Source organism: Phalacrocorax carbo, chromosome 4 (assembly GCF_963921805.1).
Source record: "Phalacrocorax carbo chromosome 4, bPhaCar2.1, whole genome shotgun sequence".
Taxonomy (NCBI): domain Eukaryota; kingdom Metazoa; phylum Chordata; class Aves; order Suliformes; family Phalacrocoracidae; genus Phalacrocorax; species Phalacrocorax carbo.
The window spans coordinates 35,324,349-35,352,092 of record NC_087516.1 but is presented as its reverse complement, the minus strand read 5'-3'; the positions used below and the strand labels follow the sequence as shown (position 1 = coordinate 35,352,092).

The window sequence follows — 27,744 nt, the reverse complement described above, 5'->3', positions numbered from 1 at the left end:
CTGGAATTCCCTGTGTAAGAAAGGCCTTATCTAAATGGCCTAACTCCTACACCACAGGATTACTAATTTCCTCAAAGGAATGTCTGCGGCATTCTCATGATAATACCGAAGTGCTTCATAAATATGGATGAATATATCTTCACAACAATCCCAAGCAATTAGGTTGTGCAATTATCCTATTTTATACCTGCAAAACTTAAGTATGGGGAAATTAACGCTCAAAATTAATTTTGTCATTCTCCTGTCCAGGTTATGAATCCAAGTCTAGTTTTCAGAGGCATACATCATTTTCATATCAAGTTGCATTAAAGGCATAGAAAGCTATATTTTAGCAGTCAGGATTTCTGCAAATATGACTCAAACTTGTTATATGGAGCAACATCAAGTAACTCCCTGCCTCATTTGCTATTATCGTTTTGAATTTCTGAAGTATGACATAGCTTCTGGAGAAAATGTTATTTGTAACCCAACCCTGACTCTTTCCCCAAGCCAAATCTAGTTGGTACAACAAATGTAACAGAAATCCCAGGGGAGTGGAAATAAGCATACCAATTCAGCAAAAAGATCAGAAATTATTTCTGGCCCGAATACATGGGCAAGGTAATGCAAAAAGCGTCTTCCCTCACCTTGTATGGATACCTGGTTAGGATTCCAGTTTCTTGCTCAGCAATACCAAGGAGAACTGGAACTCCTTTCACTATGCAAATGCAGTTTTTGCCACTCTAATGCATATACTGCCACTTACAAGGAAGTAGTATAAGCTTTCGGGCACCTTAACTCATCAGTCCTTGACATATTAATTCTAAAAAGCCTGTATCGTTTAGTAGCAGCCATATTTCAAAATCGTGGCATGGCAAAACTATTCCATCCATATGGAAACAGATGCAGAGCATAGGGGAATTCAGTGAGCTCTTTTGTTTAGAAAGTCCAGCCTAATGGCTCTAGTTCTGCAGCAATTAAGGATGGTTTCCTTAGCTCTTAAATCTCCATGTTTTACATATAACTTGTTGAGCCATTACTGTTGGTCCGTTAAAGCTGAATACCTTTCTTCTAATTTCACATCAAGGTCACAATCCTTCAATTTAAAGAATAAAAATAGAAGAAAACTACAAAACACAGGAAGCAATGATATAAAAATAATTTTGTGCCAGCCCACTACAATTTCACTCTGGGGAACTCTAAGTATACATCTTAAATCGGGGAGCTCATTTCTATTCTACCCTTACAGCTCTTACCAGGTACAACAAAAAGCTTGTATTTAATGGATGTCCCACTCTCCTGTCTCAGACAGGAAGAAATGACATGTTTTGATTGAATGCTCTTCATAAAATGAATAGAGTAACTTGAATTGGCACTAACAGATCAATTTCTAAATGGTTAATCCAATACATATTAGAAATTATTTAATCGTAATTCACAAACAGCCCATAAATGTACACTTATATACAATGGTATTACCAGCTATTTTTAGTAGATGCCATACTAATTACCTGTTCCACCTTCTCTAAGAATTACTGCAATCCTGCTATCAACTGTCAATGCTTCCAACACTCCTCCTCAAAAGCAGTAAGGCAAATTAAGATCTTACAACATGAAAGAATCAAAGACAGAAAAATATGTATTTGTCCACTCAGTATGATTGTGTAAAAATACTGAATATTCAGTAATGTAGTTCAAACAATATAATATTCAGCTGTGTTTTGTAAATAAAACCATTGAGTTTACATCAGTGAGATGTAAAACTTCATTCCTGCAACTAGATTGGAATTGTATCACTGACTTTTAAGTGAAACAGCTCATTACTCATTCCTCAGAGCATCCACTTTTGTACATTCATTGCTATCTCAGACAAAATGCATCCAAATGCATCCAGTGAAATACGAAAACTATCAGCTAAGAGTATTTTGATAATTAAGTTTCAAAGTCTTTGACCTTGTTACAAGGTAATTACAAAATGTAAAAATAAAAAACCAAACAACTCAAAAGCAAATAAACCACACCCACAATAAATAGAAAAATTACTAAACTACTTTCTGTTACACATACCAGAAAAAATATTGCACATGGTGAGCTCCAAAGCACAAAACCCAGAACTTGTTTACTCTTCTATAATCCTTTGCTTTACATGAGTGTTGCTAAAAGCGCAAACCTTTTCTGATCCTCAGTGAAATAGCTCTAGGGTTAAGTGGGGAGATTAACCATAGAGTCCCAAGATGTGTTCTGAACAGCTATCAAATTCTGCCATCTAAACATATTAAAATGCCTTGGAACTCTACCATTTTTGTCAATTGCTTCTGTATTTAATTACAACCTATTTTGCAAGAAGTTAAGCAGATATAAATTAGTTACCATAACTTACATATTTATCTACAGTTGTGTTCAGGTTGAGCATGAAAGTTGTGGAATTAGTCTTTGCTCTGTTTTTTTTTTTCCTGCAAATAATATTATGATAACTATTTTTATTCCACCTGGCCAGCTCACATGTACAGCAGCTTTTTTCATTACATGGAAACTCCAAAACTAAAGAAAAGGATATTGCACTTGCTTTAATGAAAGGCCAGGTATATCTGAAAAGTTACGAGATGTCCTGTGATGTACAATGTTATATATCCTGCTCCAAAAAGTGAAACAGCAGTTCTGCAGGTAAAGAAATATTTAGCAATGTTTCTTTAACTAAGTTATTTTATAATTACTTAAAATACAAAAGATGTTTTTAAGTGCCAATGAAGATTTACTGAAGGGGATGCTCAGAAACCGATCATTGTAAGCAGCACACAGATACTACTGCAGCTAGTAGCATTTCTGAGGAACAGATCAGCCAATCAATAGTTCTTGTCCTGAAAAGAGATCTCTTCTTTCTTTGAAAGATGAGCTATATCCTGCATAGGTCCATGTCAGTCAGCTTCGCCATCTAAAAATTCAGCATTACTGCACAAAGACAGAGACATCTTAGTGTGGAGCCTGTAAAACTCTAGAAATTAATTACAAAGAACAGAAAGCAGTATTTTACTTGACATAGGTTACATATAGGTTATTGCTATTTATAATCTGTATTACTGTTATGTGTGGGAGTTCCAGCTGTGGACCACAATATCATAGTGTTAAATTCTATAAAGAGACAGAAAAAGATGGATCCCTGACCTGGAGAGGAGACAATAACATAGTAGCAGATGAAACGTATTTTTAGCACTCACCACATAATTTAAGAATCCCAACACTAGCCTTTCCTTGACTCAGACTGAATGCCATTACAGTCCTCGATTTGCCTTTGGGGTTGCACAGTGGCCTGAAGTAAGTGTCACACATGCTTAACTCTCTTACTCTGTCACTTTCAGTGTTATAATGGGATACAGTTGAAGACTTGATTCATACTCCAGCCCTATCTCCCCTTTAGCTGGAAGACAAACCTGGGGCCCTGTGAAGGTTTCTCTTTCTTTGACGAATACCTTACAGTGCAATAGCCTCACAGGGTCCAACAAGGGTAACATACCTGCATAAGCGAAGACAGGGTTTGATCTCACTAATTCTAGTCAAATGAACTCTTCAGCTGAGACCTATGTTAATTAATTTAGGAAAATAAAATACACTGTGCTATAACTACAATAACTGGTGTCTTTTAAAGTCGTTTTTCAATTCCTTAACATCCCAGTCCTAGTGAAAGCGCTTTCACCCCAAATAAGATCTATTCAGGTTAAATATATTTGATTTCTAATAGACTGGCAAGAGACTTTGGAAGTTACGTTCCTGATAACCTCAGTCAAAACTCGTCTTACCACTACGTTAGTGCCTACTGTAGACTGACACTTTCAAACTGAACATGTACAGGAAAAACAAGACAGCCCATCAGATCACATGAAATCCAGTGTCCTATATATTAGAAAGACAATATACATGAGTTAGCTATTTAATATTGAACTTACGTGAGTGCACTCTAGGAACACAACAGAAACCAGCCAAAGAGGTTTCCCTTCACTTGTCCTCTGCCCATCTCTTCTCTTCCCCTCCTCTCTATGTTTACTATATCTAGGCATTACAATTTTAAAAGTAATAGACAATGAGTTTACCTATAATTTTAACTATATTAAAAAAAATTTCTCCTGCTGAACGTCAATCAGAGGGAGATGATTTTCTTTTCAGTGCTTGTATTCCAAAATATAATTTTAAAATTATTTCCATTTGGTGGTTTTTGTCTTTTTTTTTTTTCCTCCTTTAACACAGAGCTGAGAAAGATTCAGAACTGCACTGCTTGCTTCTACAATATGCATGCTACAATAAAGGCAGGTAAGAAACTCTCTTGACAGAAAATCTTTATTAGCTTTCTATTAAGTGTTCCTTCTCACTTCACCATGTACTGTGTTGAGCCCCCTCAAGCTCACTTTCTAACATAAATGAGATCGGCACTAAGCTACTGATGTGGAAAACTGCAAACTCTGTCTGAAGACAAGTCAGAGTCTCCTGCTGCCCTAATTTTTCTATCCATTAAATAGGAATAAAGATGTTTCTTCATCTCAAAACTTAGGTAAGGGAGGCATGCAAGTGTCTTTTTTAAAAACAAAGTTTGGGAAATGCTACATAATTATACAGAAGGCAGAGAGGAGTAGGAAAGGACCAGAAGAAAGAGGACGAGAAAATGCACTACAGAAAAAATAAGGAAACAGTAACCAAAAATAGTTGGCCAATTATACAGTAAAGAGTAAATGAATGTAGGTAGAGCTTATGTTCACTTGCAATTTGAGTACTGCAGTCATGCAGTTCTTTCCACCCAACTCACACGCAATTTTTCTCCCAGTTTTATCAGTATTACTGATTGAGATGACAAGAAGTATTGAAGTAGCAAGCAAATAGTACTTTTCAAAAACAGAAAGGGCAAGGAAGTAGATGAGCAGAAAATTTTTCCTTGTGCATCGTGTGTAAGCAGAGAAACACAAACAGAAGTAAAGCACGCACACAGAGTTCCTGCATTCACTTTCGAAGACTTTGTGGTTGAATTTTTCTTGTTTTACTTCTTAGGCTGCCTTTGTTCTAAAACCAAAGCTTCTGTAAATATAGTATTTAGATACAGGCTTTAACTATGCTAAAGCTCTTCTGTTGCTATAGCTATTTCATATGTCCCTCTTGGCAATGTCTTCACGAGCAGATGCAGCACATGCCAACAAAGAAGTTATTGTCAGAAATAACCCAAACAACATACCTGTGTTTGCACCCGCAGCTCTGCTGACACAGCAGTTACAGCTGATACAGCAGGCAAGTCTTTCCTACCCTGAGCTGAAACAACTATGAAACAGAATGAAGGCCATAATGTCAACCCAGCTTTCAAAACATATTTTTCACACAATTTTTGGTCTTTTAAATCCCCTGAAATACCCTCCACGCATGAGCAAGAGCTAAATGAATATGGCTTGTATTACTCCCTTCCACTTACTAGGTTCGTTACAGATTAAGGCCACTCTCTACATTTCTACAGCACCTCTAGTCTAAAAATCTGTGGATTCTGAGAAGAAATTTCTGGCTGAGTGAATCAGAAGCATCTCTTGTAATCTGTACTGTGAAACCGTACCCAAATGCAACATATGAAAAGTTAAGCTGCGCCCAACCCAACAAAACATTATTGAATTAAAACCAAACCCTACTTTAGCATGAGGAAAGATCTGTGCAAAAACCATCCAGTATATGTACTATTTTATCTACATTCATTCAGGAGCAAGGGATGGTAGAGGCAACCTTTACATTGTTTTCAAAATTGCTGTGTAGCTTCAGTTAAAATGGATTTTTTTTTCCCTGCCTCTCTGCCCTACACACATTACAGTATTTGTACTTCAGTTACTAAGAGGTCACTTGTTTCTTGTATTTGTGCTTTCCTGTTAAAACCTCAGCATGTTTTTTCTGAAGCTTTCCAACCAACCACTGAACTCAGACTCTTTCTCTTCATTAGGTAACCACCACCCCTGCAAATTATCTTCCAGGTAGATTTTGTATCTCTTACAACAGCAACAGTTACTGACAAAGACTGTCCCTTCTGACTGTGGGACGAGTTTGCAGTTAGTAAGTGGCTTGCATTGCTTAGACTAACACTACCCAGAAAGAAAAAAACCAAAAAGCCTGACAATAAACCTACACATGAAAATTGGAAGACAGACTGCTGTAAACAGTTTGGATGAAACGAAGCTAAAATATGTGTTCCAGAAGTATATTTACTGCACTGCAAACACAAAAAAGCACGTGGGCGTTGACCAGCCTAGAGTAAACCTTCCCAAAACACGCATGATGGTTCCAAGTACTTGACATCCACAACTGCTTCACTCTCAAATCCACTTCTACTTGTTTGTGTAACTTACTAATATTGATGCAGTCCAAGATACCAGGTTAACTCTAACTGTTGTGAAAGCATGGTTACAATGTTTAACCAAAGATCTTGATTTTGCCTGGTTTATGTATTTATGCAAATACATCGATTCGTTCATATGTAAAACAAAACACTGTACTGTACTTACCAGTTTTGGGGTTTATTGAAAAGAATCCCTGTGGATTGCCACTTGTAATCTTGTAGGTTAATTTTTCACTTGAGCTAGAATCTGGATCAAATGCCTCAATCTGAATCACGGATACATCTTTAGGTGAGTTTTCCATGACCTCTGGGTAATAAACTGGTTCTGTGGTCTGAGGAGCATTATCATTAACATCCCCAACTTCTATGTAGATTTCAATGAAAGATGATAAAGGCACAATGCCTTGGTCTGTTGCATAAACAGTTAACCAGTAATGTGAAGTAGTTTCACGATCCAGGCGATCTGCAGTCTCAATAATACCTGTTTAACAGGAAGAAATATACACAGAAAATGTTCAATAAATACGCAGAAGTGTGTAAAAACTGAGTAAGCAACAAGCTTAATAAATGAATAAATGAAAATGAATACAAGTTCAAAAGAACTGACACTGATTCTACAAGCTGTGTTAATATACACAAACATATTGAGTCTAACCTGAAGCCACAATAAAATTACTACAACAGTTTTCACAAATTATGCATTACGGATATTAAAACAATATATTACTTCCTTTCCAACATCCTTTGAGATTTATCAGATCAATTAGCACCATTCATAATAGCTATTTTGCCTAAAAGATTAAATATAATGAGCAATTCAGTCTTTTGAGATTTGAATGACCCTTTTTACTCATCACTGATTACAGCATATTTTATACCATATTAAACTATCTGATTTAGATGCCAAACTCTTGAACTGTTTACCATTATTCATATTAATGAGCAGCTACTTAGATGTGAAACATTCTTAACTATGTGCCCAAATGAATTATTTAACTGAATTTTCTTAATGTACTTATTTGGGTTCACACAGAAATTTCACAGAAAAGAAAACAAAAGTTATACCTGAAGCTAACCTCTGAAGCATTAGGACCAACCAATGGCTGCCATTACTCTTGCTATGAAAGCAGCACTTAGCTCAACCTTACGCACATAAAGCAAATTACCATTTAAGAACAGCTACACAACTCACAAACTTGATAAAAATCTGCCTGCTGAGTCTACAGGAGTTTGTCTAAGCCAGAACTAAAACAAGAACGAGGGACTCAAATTTTTACTCACCGCAAAGGAAATACAGATCTATTTTTATAAACAGCTTACTCTACAGGTACAGCCATAACATGCACATGTCAAAAGGGTACATGATGAGGTGTATGTAACCTATTTGATGGGGATGAATACCAAACAGATTCACAGAGCCATGGCAAAATTAAATTTTGCATGTTCCTCTTCCTGACCCAGACACTCTTACAGGTAGCCCAATTTGAGATATTTTCTAAATAGAACTTAAACTGAACCTGGTATGTGTCAGGGTGAGGGACAGGGCAAGCCCTTGCAACCATTTCTGTGGAAATCTTGAATGACACTGTCATGGCTCTTTTTGTTTGCTATACTGGGACACACCAGGCCTAATCAGGACTGGAGCTGAGAGGAATCAAACCGTCACCATAGCTTCTGGACTCTGGATATAGCCACATACGTGACTATGTGTGATGAGGCCCTTGTCCTTTACACATAACATACATTTTACCATCAGTAAAGTAAGACCTCAATAAAACTATGCCACTGTGCTTTTAAGAGAGCTCTACAGGAAAGGAATTAACTCTAAGTATCATTTCCTTCACACACCCCAGGCACTTTTTTTTAATGTGTTATACTGGCTGAGCAAAATGAGAAAAATATTGAGGAATTACTCATTTATTCATTACTTTCTTTGCCTTGTGGGAAGCTGCATAAAGGTCTGATGCTGATCATTTGAAATTTTTAAGATGTCAATAAGATAACTTCAGAAGGGCTGGAGGGGACAGCATCTAATGCTTAGACCTGCAAAATGTCCATATATAGCATTTCAAGCAACACAGTATTTCAGAACTGCCACCAGATGTCAGTGCGGAAATCACTTCTGTATCGCGTCAAAGGCTTCACAACTGGGATAAAAAGGAGGGGCACTGCAATTTGAAAATATACGTGCATTACATAGAGTCTATAAAAGTTTTCCTGAAAGCAAACTGGTGGCTTTATAACTTCCTCTTGGGGGTGGTGTTTTTGGTTTTTTTTCCCAGAGGAACACCATGGAGAACTAAGCCGAGGTGTTAATTTCAAGGATATTGGCATTTTACATTTACAGTCTCTTCACCTCAGTATTTATATTTTGTTTGAAGGCAGTTTCATTATTGAAAAAAAAAAAAAAAAATCCTATATAGTCACTGGATTTGTGCCGTGGTTACCTGCATAGTTTCTTATTGCTAATGTACATAAATTTGCTCTTAAAGTTATGGGTACACAGCCTTGAGTGCCCAGTTACCTGGATTCAGTTTTTGTAACTCTTACATTACATCTTTTGCACCTCTCTACTTCAGCCAGGAGACTTGCTTGGGAGTAAATGAATTTGTTAATTATTGTGGCCTCATTTCTAAACCTAAATGCTGGATGTGGCATGCAAGCACTTAATCTTAGGTCTGGGTAGACTCCATGTATGCCCTAGTAAACTTTTTAAAACCTTCATGTCCTACTAAACACAAGACTAGACTGTATTAATTCCCTTTTTGCAAGACTTCCAGCAATGCTGCTTTGTTGTTTGCGACCCATGCAGAACACAGTGGGCAGGCTTATGTGCTGAACTGAGGAACCATTATCATTTTACACCTGTCCTGCTTTCTTAACAGTAGCTACATCAGAAGTGGCAGATTAATTTTAAGATAGCCATGCCTGTTTTTAAAGAAACAGAAAGAGAGACTCTTGTGGAAATGGAGCTCTCCTCCTGCAATCTGCTCATCTGGCATTTACAAATTCTACCACCTTAGTTATCAAAGACTACTGCAAGGAAAAAGAAGACTGAACCTATTTTGTTTTGTGGACTATCAGTTCTTGATTGTCTGTTCTCTTAAGTCACATACTTCACAACAGAAAAAGGGGAAAAAAGTACCACACCAAAAAACCCAACAGTATTTCAAGAAGAAAATGTAAAAAGATTATAGGGATAGTAGGGACAGTAGCTAACAGTACAATACAGCAAAGATGGGCAACTTTATTTTTTGGTTCATTTTTAGTTTCAGATTAGATCTGCACATATAGCATGAGCCAACACTGCGCCCTTGCAGCCAAGAAGGCCAACAATATCCTGGGGTGCATTAAAGGGAGTGTGGCCAACAGGTCAAGGGAGGTTACCCTCCCCCTCTACTCTGCCCTAGTGAGACCACATTTGGAGTAGTGAGTCCAGTTTTGGGCTCCCCAGTTTAAGAAGGACATGAAACTCCTTGAGCAAGTCCAGTGGAGAGCTACCAAGATGATCGGGGACTGGAGCATCTCCCTTATCAGGAAAGGCTGAGAGACCTGGGTTTGTTCAGCCTGGAGAAAAAGAGACTGAGGAGGGATTTCATCAATACCTATAAATATCTAAAGGGTGGGTGTCTGGACTATGGGACTAGGCTCTTTTCAATAGTGCCCAATGGCAGGACAAGGGGCGATGGGCACAAGCTGGAACACAGAAAGTTCCACCTCAATACGAGAAAAGACTTCTTTCCCGTGAGGGTGCCAGAGCAGTGGCACAGGCTGCCCAGGGAGGCTGTGGAGTCTCCTTCCCTGGAGACATTCAAAACCTGCCTGGACGCGTTCCTGTGCCCCCTGCTCTGGGTGTGCCTGCTCAAGCAGGGGGGTTGGACAAGATGATCTCCAGAGGTCCCTTCCAACCGCTACCATTCTGTGATTCTGTGAATTGTTGGGTGAACATTTTTTCTTTATGTGCTGTTTGTAATTCCAAACTGCAACAGAAAGCATTTAGGAAAATTATTTTATGATCAGTCAGATATGCAAAAATGCCTACATAACTGTTAACACTAATCAACAGACTAATTCCTGAATGAACATTTCCTAGAGGCATAAAGGGTACTTAAAGTTTTCGGGTACCTCACAGTTCAAAACAGATGGAATAGACAGGTATGTATGCAAGTTGGAAAACTTAGAGACAGGCATCACACATAAGTGGATTACTTTGATAATATTAAAAATGAAGACTCAAAATAACATTCCTCCAGTATAAAAGCCATGCAACAGGGGACAGGAAGACAGGGAGCAAAAATTTCCCTTCACCCCTCGCACATTGACCGGGGCGGAGGAGAGACTACCACACCTAGTTCTCCTTCATCACTCAAAGCTGCAGGCACAGCGAGGGAATGGATGACTAGTCTATTAATATGACTCAGCTTTCTTCCTGCTGTTTCCACCCAGCAATAAAATGGAGTAGATACTGATCCAGTACACATGCCTGTGGGTGCGGGGAAGCTCTGACTACCAAAACCTGAACTTCTTCTGGTTCTGCATCAGCACTTTTGTCACAAAACACGATCAGCGCTAAATGGACAGAACTACATGCAGTACTTTCCCCCCGCCCCTTAACATCACTGAACAATCTGGCCTTACATCAGTAATTACAAAACACCATCCTTTTCTCATTACTCTAGTTCAAGCTGCTCCTGCAAGTTTAACACTAAATCTTTCCTGATTTTACCTATGAGGACACTAACAGCTTCATCTTTAATTTCTATGCGACAATAATGAATACAAATGCACGTAAACTTCAGTAGTCTACTATACCTTCTAAAAAACACAAGCCCAAAGAAGAATTTTTTTCTTCCCCCCAGATAACGATAATTCTCACATCAAATTACAGGTCTAAAAGCAGTCCTTAAAAGTATCATTGGTTGGTGTGCCAACTTTCTACTTTTGCAAACATTGACTATAGCGGCTTATTTTACATATTAAAGCAGCATAATACTGTATGTTGTCTGAAAGCCAGCACTTGTAGAGTTCATAAATTCATGGGCTTCTAGTTCTAGTGGTTCTCAAGACAGCTGAGAGAAAAATGATGGGAACTCATATATCAAAGAAAAGTAATAATACAATCTAAGTAAGAAAGAGCTATTTTCCTTTAATCTTACGATCGGCTAGATCCAATAAGCATCAGCAAGATGTTGCTCAGCATCATCAGTTTCAACAGTGTATTTTGGCTCCTAGAAAACAGTTTCACTTGTGCAGAGCACATTTCCAGAGTACAGCCTAAGTGTTTTTGTTCTATCTTCAGTGCTGTAAAAGCTCCACCTCTGCTCTAGCTCTTCTCCCATTCACAGAAAGATCTTTCATCAGCAAATTTCCCATTCACTCTCTATGCCGAGGCAATTTGGTAATTTTAGGTTTTACAAACCATTTGCTTTTTATGTAGCAAGACAAGTAGAGAAATCTTCTACAGAGCACCACTGAAGAATCTTTAGCATGTATGGTAATCCCAAAGACTTGTAAATATTATTGTTCATAAAATACAGTGAAGTGAGCATTCCAAAAACATTTTTCAGTTGGTTGGATATGCAATCCTGAAGTCTTTCAGGTGGTCAGGATAAAAAGAAATTCATATTCAGTTGCTAACCACAAGAGGGGAGTACAAAAGAGCTCTGATGAAATGTTTCTCAGTCACCTGCAAGAGGACTGTGAAATCAGAGCTGATTTTACAATATTCACATGTCTGAAATTTTAGACTAGATACTGTTCCCACTTGATGAAATAGGACTCTTCTATCAATTTCATTAAAAGACAAAAGTCCTAAGTGAATACTGTAAAATAGAATTTGGACCAAATTCAATATGGAGGAACAGGCTCATTCTTGAATACAGCAACTGAGGAAAAATCAGAATATTAACCCACACTCGACAAGAACCAATGTTACTTCCAATTTAAATCCCACAACCCAAGTCACTACAACCAAAGTCACCCTTAAAACAAAAATAAACACATAAATCCACCTCAAATCTGACAGTCTTACATACGCCAAATTATCTAATTAACAAATGCTCAAACTATAATACCCCCAATTCCCAGGGATGATCCTCCTTAAGTGTGCTTATCCATGAGAACTCTCATTAACAATATTAATGATTCTGTAATGGAAATCAAAACCTGCAATCATTTCTCAGCAAAGCATGAAAATGCAGTTTAGCAGAATTTGCCCTGGGAGTGACGTCTGAAACAAACTAAGAGAAATCCCTGGCCTGGAACACGATGCTTGAAATCTGATTACAAACTTAATTAATCTAAATTCTAATAAGCTGGGCAAATCAAAAAGCTTCTTCAGCTGCTTTAAAAGCAATCTCTGAGGGGAAAAAAGGCAATATTTTAATAATTGCATGAACAAAGGGTTTGATCAAATATGACCTTCAATGAACAACCAAACTAAATCAAAGTTTTAAAAGTGAGTGGATTAAGGCCTTTATAAACACAGGGGCATGCTGTCCCTCAATGGCACTAGTCTGCCAACACAGACTGCAACTTTGTCTTGAATTCTAAACAAACCTAAGTCACTGCAGTATAAACTATGTCTAATGTCTGCACAATCTTTTCAGTCAAAAATAAAATTGGGGAAAATGCTCACCACATACTGCAGTTTACTACTTGAATCTCTGCTACCTCTAGATAGGCTCCACATATATTTTTCAGAAAGTTACTCTTATTTATTAAATTAGCTTTTTATGTGGACAAGGGTCCAAAGAACCCCAATTCCCAGAAGTTACCAGTTTTCTGGTCAAGTTTCTGCTTCACATTTTGTGGAACTTTGCTTAGTAGTTGTTAAAACAAAGCAATAATCATACCAGCCTTGTGGATTAGTGGTTTGGTTGTTTTCAAGTAAAATTTTACTAAATAGAATACTATGATACTTTGCCTTCTAATGTTACGCAATTCAGAACAGGATGTTTTCAGGTTGTTACTAAAACCCCCATAATTGCACGAGCAGAATAGGCCAGAACACCAAAAACTTTTTACAAAGCTGGTATTTTCCACTTTCATTAACTTTTAATTTCTGTCCAGGTCATCTTATTTAAAATAGCATCTGTTCTAACCCATACTTTGCCTTTTGTTGCAAGTTAGTGAAAGTGCGGTTCTTCAACACTATCCAAATCGAACACAGATGAATGCAGATGACTTCCTTGGCAGACTTTTTGTTCCTATTTGTCTCTTCTTGTATGTTCTATTTTTGCTTTTCCTGCAATACACCTCTCTTTCTTAGATTATTACCTGCCATGACATGATAAGCATTTTCCTGAGCAGTATAAATACTGAGGCTAGAGCAGAGCTGACATGGAAGGGGGGGGAGGAGGAACACACACACACACACACACACCCCTGAAAAAAAAAGAACCCAAAAAACAACACAAACACAAAAAACAACTAAACCACCCAAACAACCCAACAAAAACCAAACCCACAAAAGAAACCCCAAACAAAACAAAACAAACAAAAAACCTAACCCAAGAAAGAGCATCTGGCCTAGGAGAAGACAGTGTTTGTTTGCTTCCCAGCAGTCCTCAGAGGCCTCAAAGAGGAGCACATCCGTATTCTTTCGTCCTCCTCTTCCCCTTGAGTAACCTCTAGAGGCACAGTCAAATCAGGACGGTTGACAAGTGCCATCCTGTGTATTACACATGGGGTGTTTGTGGGGTTCTTTAATCTGCTTTATGCACCCTCTCAGACATCGTAAAAGAGAGCAAGGTGACTTGGAAAAAAAGCAAATTTATTAATAGTTATGGCACCCACCTGCACAAGAGAAAACGGACTACAGCAGACTGGAGCACACTACTTACAAGTACTATACCCATCTCTAGCACTCAGTACAAACTGTGATTCTGTTACTAATTGTGACCAGTGTTATAGCTCAGATTCTTTCCACTTTTAGAATAATTTTTAAAAAATCTCTAGCCAATTTATCTGTATTTCTGATAACTTCTTAACTTCTGGCCACCACTGTAGACTGACATTGGGAAATGCCTTGAAGCAGCAGCCAAGTACAGCCATATCCCAACTTGCCATAAAGAGTTCTATGAAGTGATGGTTTTGAAACATACAACCTATTGAACTTCCAAGAAAAAATTCTTTCTTTCCCTGAGGCTACTGTGCTACTGTAACTCAGGCTTCTACCAAGCACCAGTGTGTAAAGGACAACTGAGCCTTAAGCCTACAGTTCTTCTAAAAGCATCCAGTGCTAATGTCAACAAAATTTAATATCATATGATCAGTCAAGTAATAACCACCTGGTAAAACCAAAACAAAGGCAGCACAATATCACACCAGTCTTTATTCCACACAAACCAACTAGCCTTAAACACTGAAGATTTCAAGTATATCCTGCCACAGAGACAAGAAACTGTTCAGCACATAAAACGTCAGTTGAAAAGACCAAAATCTCCATCCTGTGAATTCCTTGAAACAATCTCCTTCTAAAGAAGGAATGGAATGAGATTCCTTCTGCAGAAGTGAAATGTCAGCTCGTCCACTCTATAAACAGGGCAGAATGCCAAGAGAGGCACTGCACTCTAACTCTTGAAATACTAAAGACCTTCAGCAGGCAGTGTGAACTTTTTAGAAGTATATACAATCTCTCTTTTAAGAGAAGTAATATTTTTGATAAATACGCTGCGCTGGAAAAGTGCTAGCCCTCCTTACTTGTATCACATACACACTTTGGAAAGGAAGCATTATGGGTTTACACCTCTATGGAACAAAGTGCGACAGCCACCTAGAGAAATATGATTTGCTCTTCAACTCAACTTCAACAAGCAATTTAAAGCTTACCACTGGCAACGCAAGCCACACATAGCAGACTTCACACAGACTAAACTGTACTGTTTCAGAATATAAATAATCCTTGGTTGCAGCCCTGAAGGAGAGCAGAAAGTTTTAGCAACTATTGCTTGTCTTTAAATCACACGTGAACAAGAGGTGTTCGCTGCTCTTCTCTCTCCTCTTCTCTGGGAGCATTAATTAGGCCCAGCTAGGAAGACTGTAACCTAGCAACGAGCCATCAATATTGCATTCTGCATAACTCATGAAGAATTCCGATTACCTGTTTGCAAACATGTCTGAGGAATATGAATGCGCATAAGTAATAATTCAATCTAGTTTGAAATAGTTTCACTGCTTTTTTTCGACCACTCAAGAATTCTTCTGTTCTGCCTGAATAAAGCTGAATCTTAAATTAACACATTCTGGTTTATTTTTAAATAATTTGATGGCTTTACCTTTAATGCATCCTGGTTAACTGTACTTTAATATTTAAGGAAAACCACAAAAACAACAAAAAAACACCAAACAAAAAACAAAAACTACCTTTGAAAATTTCTGCAACAAATTATGTTCATAGGCCACAGAGCTAAGATTTCACATGCACCCCAAAAGTCCTTAGATCATTATCATCTAACATCTGTCATTAACATAAACATTCTTTCTAATAGTTACGGCTTGTCACATATTTAGATTTTACACATTTATTTGTTTAGATATCCAGACATTTTCTGTAGAACAGTCTTAATCCACTTTCATATATATATAAAACATTTCTTCTTTATAAGTACTGAAGAAAGGCAATGAAAAAACTTAAACTGTATAATTTTTGCTTCAGAGAACACTCCAGAAAATTTCTCTCAGGAGAAGCTAGGAAAATAAATACCAAAAATAAGCTGAAAGTAACATATTGGAATTACAAGTCCTTTGTCAGCATTTATAAAGGCAGATTCCTAGAAAATTGAATGAAATCTTAGTTATAGCCCTTTGAAATAGAAAGCTGTACACATTTCAAGTTCCGTCTTGTGTATTACTAGCTGGGAAATCATGCATAGACAGGACTGTTAAATGGAAAGCAACTCTTGTTACTGTTTCAAGGACATTTTCTAACAAATCAGGGCTTAGGAAGTTTCAAGTAACTTATCACTAGCAGTATCAGCAAGCTGATGCAACTGTAGTGAATTTGCACAAGTTCTCTAACTGGTAAATGTCACAGAATCACAGAATCATTAAGGTTGGAAAAGACCCTTAAGATCATCAAGTCCAACCGCTAACCTATCACTGCCAAGTCCACCACTAAACCATATCCTCAAGCACCACATCTACCCTTCTTTTAAATACCTCCAGGGATGGAGACTCCACCACCTCCCTGGGCAGCCTGTTCCGATGTTTGACAACCCTTTTGGTGAAGTTTTTTCCTAATGTCCAACCTAAACTTCCCCTGGCGCAGCTTGAGGCCATTTCCTCTCATCCTATCGCTTGTTACTAGGGAGAAGAGACCGATCCCCGCCTCGCTACAACCTCCTTTCAGGTAGTTGTAGAGAGCAATAAGGTCTCCCCTCAGCCTCCTCTTCTCCAGGCTAAACAACCCCAGCTCCCTCAGCCGCTCCTCATAAGACTCGTTCTCTAGACCCTTCACCAACTTCGTTGCCCCTCTCTGGACATGCTCCAGCAGCTCAATGTCCTTCTTGTAGTGAGGGGCCCAAAACTGAACACAGTACTTGAGGTGCAGCATCACCAGTGCCTCACCTATTCCTGATACAAGCCAGGATGCCATTGGCCTTCTTGGCCACCGGGGCACACTGCTGGCTCATGTTCAGCCGGCTGTCAGCCAGGACCCCCAGGTCCTTTTCCTCCAGGCAGCTCTCCAGCCACTCCTCCCCAAGCCATTGCCTTGCATGGGGTTGTTGCGACCCAAGTGCAGGACCCGGCACTTGGCCTTGTTGAATCTCATACCACTGGCTCCGGCCCAACCACCCAGCCTGTCCAGGTCCCTCTGTAGGGCCTTCATGCCCTCCAGCAGACTGACACTTCCACCCAGCTTGGTGTCATCTGCAAACTTACTGAGGGTATGCACTCAATCCCCTCATGCAGATCATCAGTGAATATATTGAACAGGACCGGCCCCAACACTGAGCCCTGGGGAACACCATTCATGACTGGCCGCCAACCAGATTTGCCTCCATTCACCACCACTCTCCGGGCTCGGCCGTCCAGCCAGTTTTTAACCCAGTGCAGAATGCACTTGTCCAAGCCATGATTTCACTGTGCAGCTGCAAGACCTTCCAACATGTCAAGTCCATGTCTAGTTTCTTTCCAGGGACTAGTTACTGCAAGTTCTGGGAGGTGGAAGGGGAAGAATATCACTGCAGACCACACGTGGTCTCTAGAGTACACAGAACCCTGAACATAGTATAGGAACTATAACGATCACAACAGATTTGAGATTTTAACTGAACAAAACCAAACTGAACAAAGTAAAACCTCAATCATAAAATAATGACCTTTTTTATATTTCAAATTTAACTGCACTGAACTGTCTAGATGTAATGAAATACACAGCCAAACACAGTTTTGTACCAATCCCTTCAGTAAATCCGATACAAGTTTTCAAAAACTCCCAAATTCCATTAAACAACTCACTGGATGCAAAATTAAACTATTTCTGCATATGACACTAATGCAACAACTGAGAGAGTCGCTGGTGAAACAATCAAGCGCGATCAGTGTACAGTCAAACCTGGCAGACTCACTTTTCTGAATGCATAGAAATCACCAGTACATTCACAGTGAAACACTTTTTGGGGGCAAAAATTTGGCATCCAGAGAGCCCCAACATGTAGTCAAATTCAGACCTTGACATGAAACTTAAAGCACAGAACAGTTTATGCATCACTTCTGAGCTATGAACAGAAAGCAATAATTTGTGTTCCAGTAGAGGGGGAGAAAGGGTCACTATTGATCTCTGCTACAGAGATACAGAGAGATTTGAAGAAATGCAGAATGTTCAAAAGTTAGGAGCAGCTATCACTTAAACAAGCATCTAGACACAGTCCAAAGACCTAGAAGCAAAGACATGCATAGTTAAAGCTCTGCACCAAACACAGACTGTATTTTAAAACATTGAGAAAACAGGTCTTGCTGGCCTTAGTTAGATGTGTAAAGCAGAACAAAATACAGGGCAAGAGAAAGAATTGTAAATAATTAGACCCAGCAACATTCTGACTTCCAGTTCCTGCCACATTGCTTTCTGCACATTTGTACAAAACCGAGCCAAATGAATGGAAAACACAGTGTTTAGGCCGTTTATAAAATAAAAACATTCTGAAAACAAGTTCGTAAACTTGTCTACGTAAAAGATTATGCCCAGAAATTCTGATTCAGTACTAGGTAGTCTGGGCTACAAGTAGCAAAGCTGCTAAGGTCCACAAAGATTGTGAACTTGCTTTCAGGAAGTCAGGGGGTGGCAAGGGGGAATTTTCGCAGTTAGAAGATCCCTGATGGGGTTTCCTTAGAACTCAACTGATTACTTCCAGTTCAGAAAATCTTTTGGGACAATGGCAGACAGCTCCTATTGTCAGCCTCATTTACGGTTATTTTAATAGCTCCAGCTTATTTCTGTCAGCTAGGCGGCTTGTATGTCAGGCTCTCGGACAGGCAATATAATTGCTATACAGAGGAACAGTACCATGTTGCTAAAGCTCGATATGGAGAGACATAAAAGCCCCCTGATGAGTACACATTAGGGAAATGAAATGTTAACTCCTATGCCAATAGGAAAAATTATTGTAATACAACCACATATGATCTATGTTTCTTTGAAGTGAGAACAAGTAAAAGCAAGCTTTGCTATTAGCAGGAGCAGTTGTTCATGATTTGAGAGCAAGCATGCTGGAAAAACATGACTGTACTACTATATCAGCATTACAGCACATTTATAAAAATATTAGTGAAAACGCAACGAAGTGCCAGCAGGTTCTAGGCCAAGCATGTGGGCTCTCAGTACCCACAAAAGCAGCTCCTCTTACTGTGTTACGTGAGCAAGGTTTGCAGGATCTGATGAAAATCATTGTTCCAGTCATCCACTCCCTTATTCGTGACAGACTTTTGCCATCAGGTAAAAACACAACCAGTTTCTACATCCCAAGAAATACATTACACAGTATCGTAAAATTAGAATAAGCAACTATGTTTAAGCAAAAGTACTTTGGGATAATACTGTTACACTATTCAGTTACCTTTAAATCCTACTCTCTTACCACAGTTTCACGACCAACAGAATTTCTACTGAAATGCAGATAATTCAGAAACAAGTGAAGGGCTCTAAAGGCCTACTGTCTGTTTACTTCTAAGTGTTGAAGACAAAGAATTATTTCATCAAGGAAATGTATTTAGTCAAGCTTTTAGAATGTATGTGTACTTATATGTGCATAAGAAATGCAAAGGATGAATTTTTATGTTTGTTGCTAAAGTTTAAAAGAATTTCTTATATACGCACACAAATGAACACATATATGTTCTTCAGAACTCTGGCTTCACCCTGCAAAATCCCTCTAACTTCACCATCAGTCTTCCTAGTCCTAGGGAATTGTTGACAATGTGAGTGGTTATATTACCACTCTAATAATTTAACTCGGAAATGGGGAGCCTCCAAAGGGGAAATTCCTCTGCAAATGGCCCCAGGAATTTCAAAACTAACTGGAGTTGACAGATTAACCTAGGTCCCCCTTAGGCAGAAGAGGAGGCTACAAGGAAAATAATGAGACACATGGGAAGCCAATTACACACAAGAGCAACACATTTAATTGTACAGAAACTGGTTTGTTGATCCAGAAGGATCTAGCTGTTTAGACCTCTGCAAACTATTAAAATACCTGGACAATTCTGCAGCAAGTATACTCACTTTTTGTCTGTAAATCTCAAAGGTTAATGGCCATCTTAAATAAGGAAAATTGTTCCATGTATCCCATGAATCTTTTTCCTGCGTACACAGCATTTCTCTCAGATTACCTTTTTGGTTGCAATTTGAACAACTGCAGCCTACCTGCTATTACTTCAGCAAAAGTAACTCTGAAGGCCTAGCAAGCTCAAAAGAGGAGTCCTGCTCTTTAGTAAGAAGCAGTTACAGATATGCTCCACAGCAACACTGGCTCACGACTAACCCACATGCAAAAAAGATCTTCATTTAGCATGTGAGTGTTATTTATACTGATTTGTGTTTTGGACTGCTGCAATTTTGCTTCAAGCTTGCGGTCTCCAGATTATTTTCAGTTGCAGGAACTGCTGGTTAACAATGACAGTTCCCAGACCAGCTCTGAGCAAGAAAAGATCCTGCTACCTATCAAAAGGCAAGTAGCACGTTGAGGAATACTGGAAATCAGGCTATTACTGCTGTTTACTTTACTGCACCAGGTAGCTATATACACAATGGCACTTAATTACTGTCAATAGAAATGCTGCTCCCAAGCAGATGTATGTATACAAAGAAGAGCTGATATACCTGTGCGCACGTGAGTGCTAGGAGAACACAGCAAATCAAGGAAGTCATGAGATTAAAGCGTCTGGGATACAGAAGCATCAAAAGATATTTTCATCTTTGTTCTGACAAAGTCAGATTTAACAACCTACAAAGTATCCATTTATTTATTCAGACTTTATTTCTACTTATGTATCCAGAGGGGATTCCACACCGATCAGTACTTGCTATACTAATTTTTTCATTGCTTGCCTTTGCATATGTATCAAATCAAAAGACCACACAAAGAAATGTTTCTGAACTTGTTTGTATCTCAGTAAGAACTTCAGGATAGAAGAGTCATGAAGGCAAAGAAATTTGGGGTTAAAAAAAATATGCTCGTTCTCTTTGGTTAAGATTACTGTATTAAGTAAATGAGAAATCTGTAAGTAAATTCTTACATGCACACTAAAGAATTGATACTTATCTAAAAAAGATACTTGCAACTAGAAAACTAGAAATAACTTATTAGATGTCAAGCATATTTATTTCTAAGTGCCCTGGATGCTTACTGGGATATGGGTTCAGTCTTTTTCACATAAATAATGGATAACTACCTGCACAGTTTTAATCAACATTTTTCCAGAAGAAAAAAAATACTAAAGGTAGCAGAAATTAATGCAAGTTAACAGGGGTTTTTTTATTTAAAAAAATCTATAAATTTAATTCACTATTTATTGCTTAAGAGTAGAACCTGCATTTAGACAAACAGATCACACAGTTTCTCTCCTAGAATTTCTGCTGGAAACCTCTTAATTATTCCCCACAGGAACATTTTTCGCTGAAGATAACTGCACCTTTAGTAACAATACCGAAGAGAATGGGTGATGTGAATAGCTCTACACTAAACAAGAAGTTTAACTGTCGTGGAGCCATGATAAAAGTAGAACAACACTGTCTACACAAGTGCACTCAGTGGAAATTTAAGAACACTACAATATTGTAGGTAACTAGTAGACCACTTATGCACAAAATGCATTTTGTTCCTGAACCACTGAAAATTTTGTCTTTAAAAAATTCATAGAATCTGCAGTGACTAGAGATGGAGTTGCACCAGACAACCTTCTCAGATCCCTATACCCGTGCATGACTCTTCTCAACACTATGTTCTCAAATACTGGCCATTCTTGTGTTTGACTAGACTGAATAACTGAATTTCCAAAGGATTTTTTGGTCAACCCTGGAATTACAGAATAGCATGGCATATACTTCTTACTCCATTTCCCCCTGTCATCACATGCTGGATCAATATTCACTCCCAATTTAATCCACTAATCTGCAGTAATCTTGTTCTCACCATAGTCATCACTCCTTTAACTTCTTATTAAACGATGCACATCAAAACTGATGGGTCACTTGACTCAATGACAACTCACCTTTTGCTAACAGTTTTTGAACCTTCTTACACTCCCCTCCCCTACCTTTTCTGTATCTGGAAGGATTCCAATCAGTCCAAAATGTCGCTGTTCAGCATGAATATTTTTAAACAAGCAAAATCTAATTGACATGTGCAAGTTCTATGATTTTAAAAAAAATTTTAATTATTTTTTATATATATATTTGGAAGCACAGTTCTTGATCTCTGGGATTCTGTACTTACTTAACACCCAAGTCCCAGTTCAGAAAGCTGATTAGGAATGGTGTGAAATAGTGGGGACTATGAACTGCTTAGATTCTCATTTTAGCACTTTTTGAGCTATGTTCTCTCTATACCCATACACAAAGTAAACAACTTTTTAACAAGTTGTCACCTCTTCTCACATACTTTTTACTTTAAAACGGTCTGGACAAACCCAGACAACCCGAAATATTACTGTATTAGCTAGCAGAACATGTATGGAAGCATATACATATAGCCAGACATCAAAGAGACAGGCATAGGTAACTTTTCCATTTCCATTTCTACCTGCTAAAATTGGAACTGTAATATTCAAACTACCTTCAAAGTGAACTGTGATACCAGACTTCTTATGCAAAGGCATAGTCATCTTTCCCTCCCTCCCTGAAGTAATTAACATTCCTTGCACAGGCAGCTGGACATTTGTTAATCATTAACTGTTTGTGTAATAAAGAAAGGGAGAGAAACTGCTAGCCATTCTTCACAATGGTCCATCAAACAAAACCCCTCTAAGACAGGAGATTTAGTGAATAGTGTAAAATTATTTAGAGTAACAAAAACCTGCTGTATTATCATAGCACAGTCAATATTTTGCTCACAATATCCGTTTCTGTGAGCAAGATTTTAAAACCTAAATAATTAACTCTGGAATGTAATCAATAAAAAGCCAGCACTTTTAACTAAAACAGAAAGAGGTAGCTTTTAAAAAGATGCACTATGCTGTTAATCTGTTGGATAGTAAAATAATACATAGGACCAGAATTGCAACACCAAATATAACAGAGGCATAACCAATGCACACATTCCAATCTTATCTAGAATCACTTTGATTCACTCTACCTTGCTTTCATTACAGGAAGGGCACAGCAAGGGCATTCCTCTCAGATCAAACAGAAAATTCCACAGACAGAAGTTTCCACATGTCTGATTCGCTGCAGATTAAACCCTTATCATGAGACAGCAATCTCTAATTTTCGTAGAGACAGGATATACCCTGTCATGGTAAATCTACAGGCAAAGGTTTGGGGGGAGGGTGGGGGAATTAACAAAAAAAATTAAAGATTTCTGTAGAATGGAGATGTATTCCCCATGAAAGAGCTATGGATGTCACCCTCACAGCTTTGCAGAAATGGAGGGGACAAGGTACTAGCACTAAAGATCACATACATAATTCTATTCATACATTCCATCATAAGCTTCTTTGTACTGCAAAGCTTTCAAGCTGAACTACCAAACTCCCTCTGTGCATAAATACAACCGGGACTACAGGGGACACATGAGAAGAAGTCTGTATTCATTTTTAGCACATTATTCAATCATTCTGTATTCATTTTTAGCACATTATGGTCCAAAAATCTTCATTTCTTTACCTACATGACTGGAGCAGTTCTGTAATGCTAATGCACACTTACCAGTAGCACTAAAATCAGAAGGCTACTCTGTAACTATACTTCTTACATTTTGAAATTTTTAATACGATAAATCTTTTAATCCTTAAGTCCTGTACAAAATACGAATAAGCACACTATGATCAGCAACTTCAAAACTAAAACTCAACAATTTTCATTTTTTAGCGTATAGAGGTGGTTTCAGGCTTTTTGCATCAGCAAAATAAAAACGGCCTTTTGTATAAGCACCCAAAATCATTGATTTAAGAAACATGCCGATTTTGGAAGCAATCCCTGTCAGTGGGGGTTATTCGAAGAAGTAGATTGGGCAATAAAAGAATGCAACTACTGAATTTTCTGTGTGCAACCTTCCTTGTCATATAGGCAGATTCAGTTCTGGTATCATCAATGCCACACTGACAAACACGCGCAGACGCAGAACTCTGAGCTGAAAGAACTATTAATGATCGCCACTACTGGTAGGTCAAGACAATTCATATTCACTAACTCAGCAGTTGGCTCTTTAACCCTAATGCCTATCAAAATTACCCAACTCTTCATAAGAACCATGCATGTATTGATTTATCCATGTTCACAAATAGTTTAAAATTAAATAGAAACAGCTATGAGAAGCGTGGATAGAACACAAGGAGTTTGGGAAAACCTCATTTCTGAATAAGGAAATTATCTGTTGCACTCCTGTTGCTAGATTCTTTGGATGTCTGTTTTCCCTAAAATCCTTCTTCGATGGCACTGGAATGTTAGAGGTTTTCTTTTGTTAAGCCACATGGAGACTGATGAACTGAAAATTCATTTTTGGTCATGTTCAGATGACCAGTGCAATGAAGTCACAAATGCACTAAGGCTCACATGCAGATAACAAAATGGATCTGCAAACCGTAGTTTCAGCAATGCCTAAAGGATTTTTAAACCTAAGTTCTAAAGCTGCAACTACTGCATGTTATAAGTTGCAGAAGTTTGCCAAATACTCATGTAGGTTTGTCCTTTGTTAAATATGTCCAAATGGTGTATGATTAAAGTCCAAAATCTTCAAAGAAAAGAATAAACATTACACAATCATTGCAAGCTCCCTGCCTTTGACCTTAATATGTACTTCAAAAGCTAAGCAGATGCTTACTAAGAAATAAATCCCCAACTCAACAGATGTACCAACAATGATATGGCAAGATGCACCTTCCATAGCTTTTGGCAACCCTTCCCTTTTATTATTCCTCTGCTCACAAGTACTTTTTAAGTCAAAGAGAGGCCTACGCGCCTATGCAAGTTAATAGGCCCTTAATATGTACTGTGCTGCCTGAATTGATTGCTGTTTATAAGGTAATCTTTGGGACCTCATGTGGCTCAGCCTCAGTGCATCTCCTACAGAGACACAGCCCCCAGGCAGCTCAGTTTTCATCAGACCAAGCTGTAACCCAATCAACACCTTTCACAACAAAACAATCCCCTATTTCAGCATCCATGCAGAGGAGAAGGGGAGCCCCAGCTTTTGTATGGGAACTCTATTTGGCAGCTAAGGTGATGTTTTACTCAGCAGGATACCTAAGAAAACCCTCAAACTACTTTGGAAGATCCCCCTGCCAACACAAGATGAGTATGTTTGTCTAAAACTAATTCAACTTCTACCAAGGACACATTGTAAAAGCTACATTAACAACCTAATAGCACTTTGTGAGTTACCACCATCACAAATGCAAATTATATAGTTTCCTTCTAGCCTAAGAGAGAAAGGTAATCGGCTAGCTCCAGGCTGCTCAGGACCTTAGTCCAAACCCAGGCCTCCTTAACCTCTGCCGAACTGAAACTCGACATTAGCTCTAAATGCCAAGCTTAGCTCTAGCACACTTGACACACCTGAGGAGAAACACGAATGCCAACAGCATCATCTCACAGGCTAACCCAGCAGCACCATCAGTTCCAGACTTCAGCCTGAATGTAAGCAGACCCCGAGTACGGTAGTGAGAAGCTGCAAATTGTAGTCAAGACCAGACGGTCCCCCACAGGTTAACCAGGTAACCTCTTTTGGCTTGAGTACTTAAATGCATACTCAGGTGTAAAGCAGCCAAGCTGTCGATACCAGCAATAAAGCAAAATAATGCACATCTGAAAGTTAGTTGTCTCCTAGGAAAAATCTTTCTGGATTGGTTTTTTGGATAGCAGCAAATTTAGGGACTTGTCCTCAGCCTAATTGGTAGCGAATCTCTGGCTCTTACCTTTATTTCTTTAAACAGACACAAATTGTACTGAACTGGGTCTATAGTTCATCAAAAAAAGTTTTTAAATTTCTCCTAATAGTAGAGGGGATCTAAAGATGCAACAGTTATTCTTAGTAAGCTGCTGTTACAGCTATTTGTACTGTCTCATAAAAGAGACTCTATGTGCCAAATGCCTCATTTTAAAAACCATAACAAATTGGTGGAAAATATAGTTTAGTTGCATGAAATTTTAAGCAAATGTTTTTTAAACTCAAATTATTACTCAATTTAGACACAGTTAATTTTTTTTAACAAAACTAATTTTTCTTGCACAATGGCCTAAGTTTGGCTTAATGCCACTGCAGAAAAATGCCATAAAAACAGAATGAAACTGTACAGATGTTCCTATGTGTCATCTTCACTCTTATTTTCAACATCATACTGAGCACACTCAAACCCACTGGGTATCATTAAGTAGAAAGCAGAAAATAAGATAACACCCCATTTTAAAAATAGTCTACACAATGAGATTTTAGAATATCTGTAATCCACAATCATAAATATGCCCCCTCAGTTTAAGCCTCTCATACAGATACATTGTTTCTCCCATCTTGCAGACTAAGCTAGGATTTCAGCTGTGCTCCAGGTATTGTGTGCTTGATTATCACTGAAAATTCTGGTAGGAGAGTCATCAAAAAGTGGGATAAATCTTTAAAAAGCAGGTTATGGTGTTTGGGTGGGGATGGTACTGTAAGTGGCTTCATTATTTATTGTCACAACAAAACCTTTCTTCTGGCAGGCTCTGGAGAAGTTTGATAAGGACTCTTCTGCAAAGGATTCACAAGACTGCCAGTGGGAGAGTTGAAATGGGTAGATCTTGTCTCCCAGTCACATCAATTCAAGCTGTTCTCATGGTGTTCACCTTTCTCAGTTCAATACCAGAGGGAAGGAATGCCCAGGCACAGCACAAAATAAATACGTCACTAGAGAAAACACTGAACATATATCAGCATTAAAATATCTTTATATAGCAGTTAACTACCAAGTTAATCTTCACTTCCCCCCCCGCTTTTTTTTTAAATACTGTGTTATTTTGACTAAGCTCTCCTCACAGAGAAAGCTAAGGGGATGACCGTTTCTGCATCTCTGACCTAAACTACTTCCTGTTTCCAGAATAAGAACAGCTGTATTTTTCATTAATATTATTTAGCAGTGATCAACTAATATTTCTTGAACAGATATGTTCCCAACATTTCTAAAAAAAAAAACACAAAAACCCAACACCCAAGCAAAACAACCCCAACATACACTTTTATCCTGATATGTACAAAAAATATGCCTCTCAAACTCAGAAAGCGTTACTTGAATTCCTTTAAGGGTTTTAATTATACACTCTTCAAACAAATAAAAGATGTGTGCCCTTGTGTGATTTTCCAAAGAAAGAATGGGCTTAACAGTTCGTGCTTGAATTCCAGGTTTTGACCTGGAATTCTGTTCCAGATATCAGGGTGGCAACTGCCCTGCCAATTCCAGACTCCAAGAATAATCTGCATAAATCCTTTGATTAAGAAAAAACTCCTCTCTGCTGACTACAATTTCATTCAAATCTCCAGTGTACATATTAGAATCAGGTTTTAGCTCTCTTAACTGCCAGCTGAAGTGCTGATGCAGCCCCTCATTTAAAAGATTAACCTTCCAAATTAACATTCACAGGCTTAAGAACTTAACTGTAACTTAAAGTTTATGGAACCTAGCAGTTGTACTACAAGGAGGTTTTTGTTTTGGTTTTGGTTGGGGTTTTTTGTTGTGTTTTGTTTTGGGGTTGGGTTTTTTATTATCATTATTACAGACCACACCAGAAAAAC

General features: G+C 38.3%; 1 protein-coding gene across 5 annotated transcripts in view; it reads right to left on the bottom strand.

Annotated features, from left to right (window-relative positions):
* The window catches only part of FAT1 (FAT atypical cadherin 1), a 112,692-nt gene that overhangs the window by 66,364 nt on the left and 18,584 nt on the right, over positions 1 to 27,744 (bottom strand). For all 5 annotated transcript variants that reach the window (XM_064449560.1, XM_064449557.1, XM_064449559.1 and 2 more), the window contains exon 3: positions 6,492 to 6,806. In XM_064449560.1, coding sequence (XP_064305630.1) covers positions 6,492 to 6,806 — 315 coding nt within the window. The remainder of the gene's footprint in view (positions 1 to 6,491; positions 6,807 to 27,744) is intronic.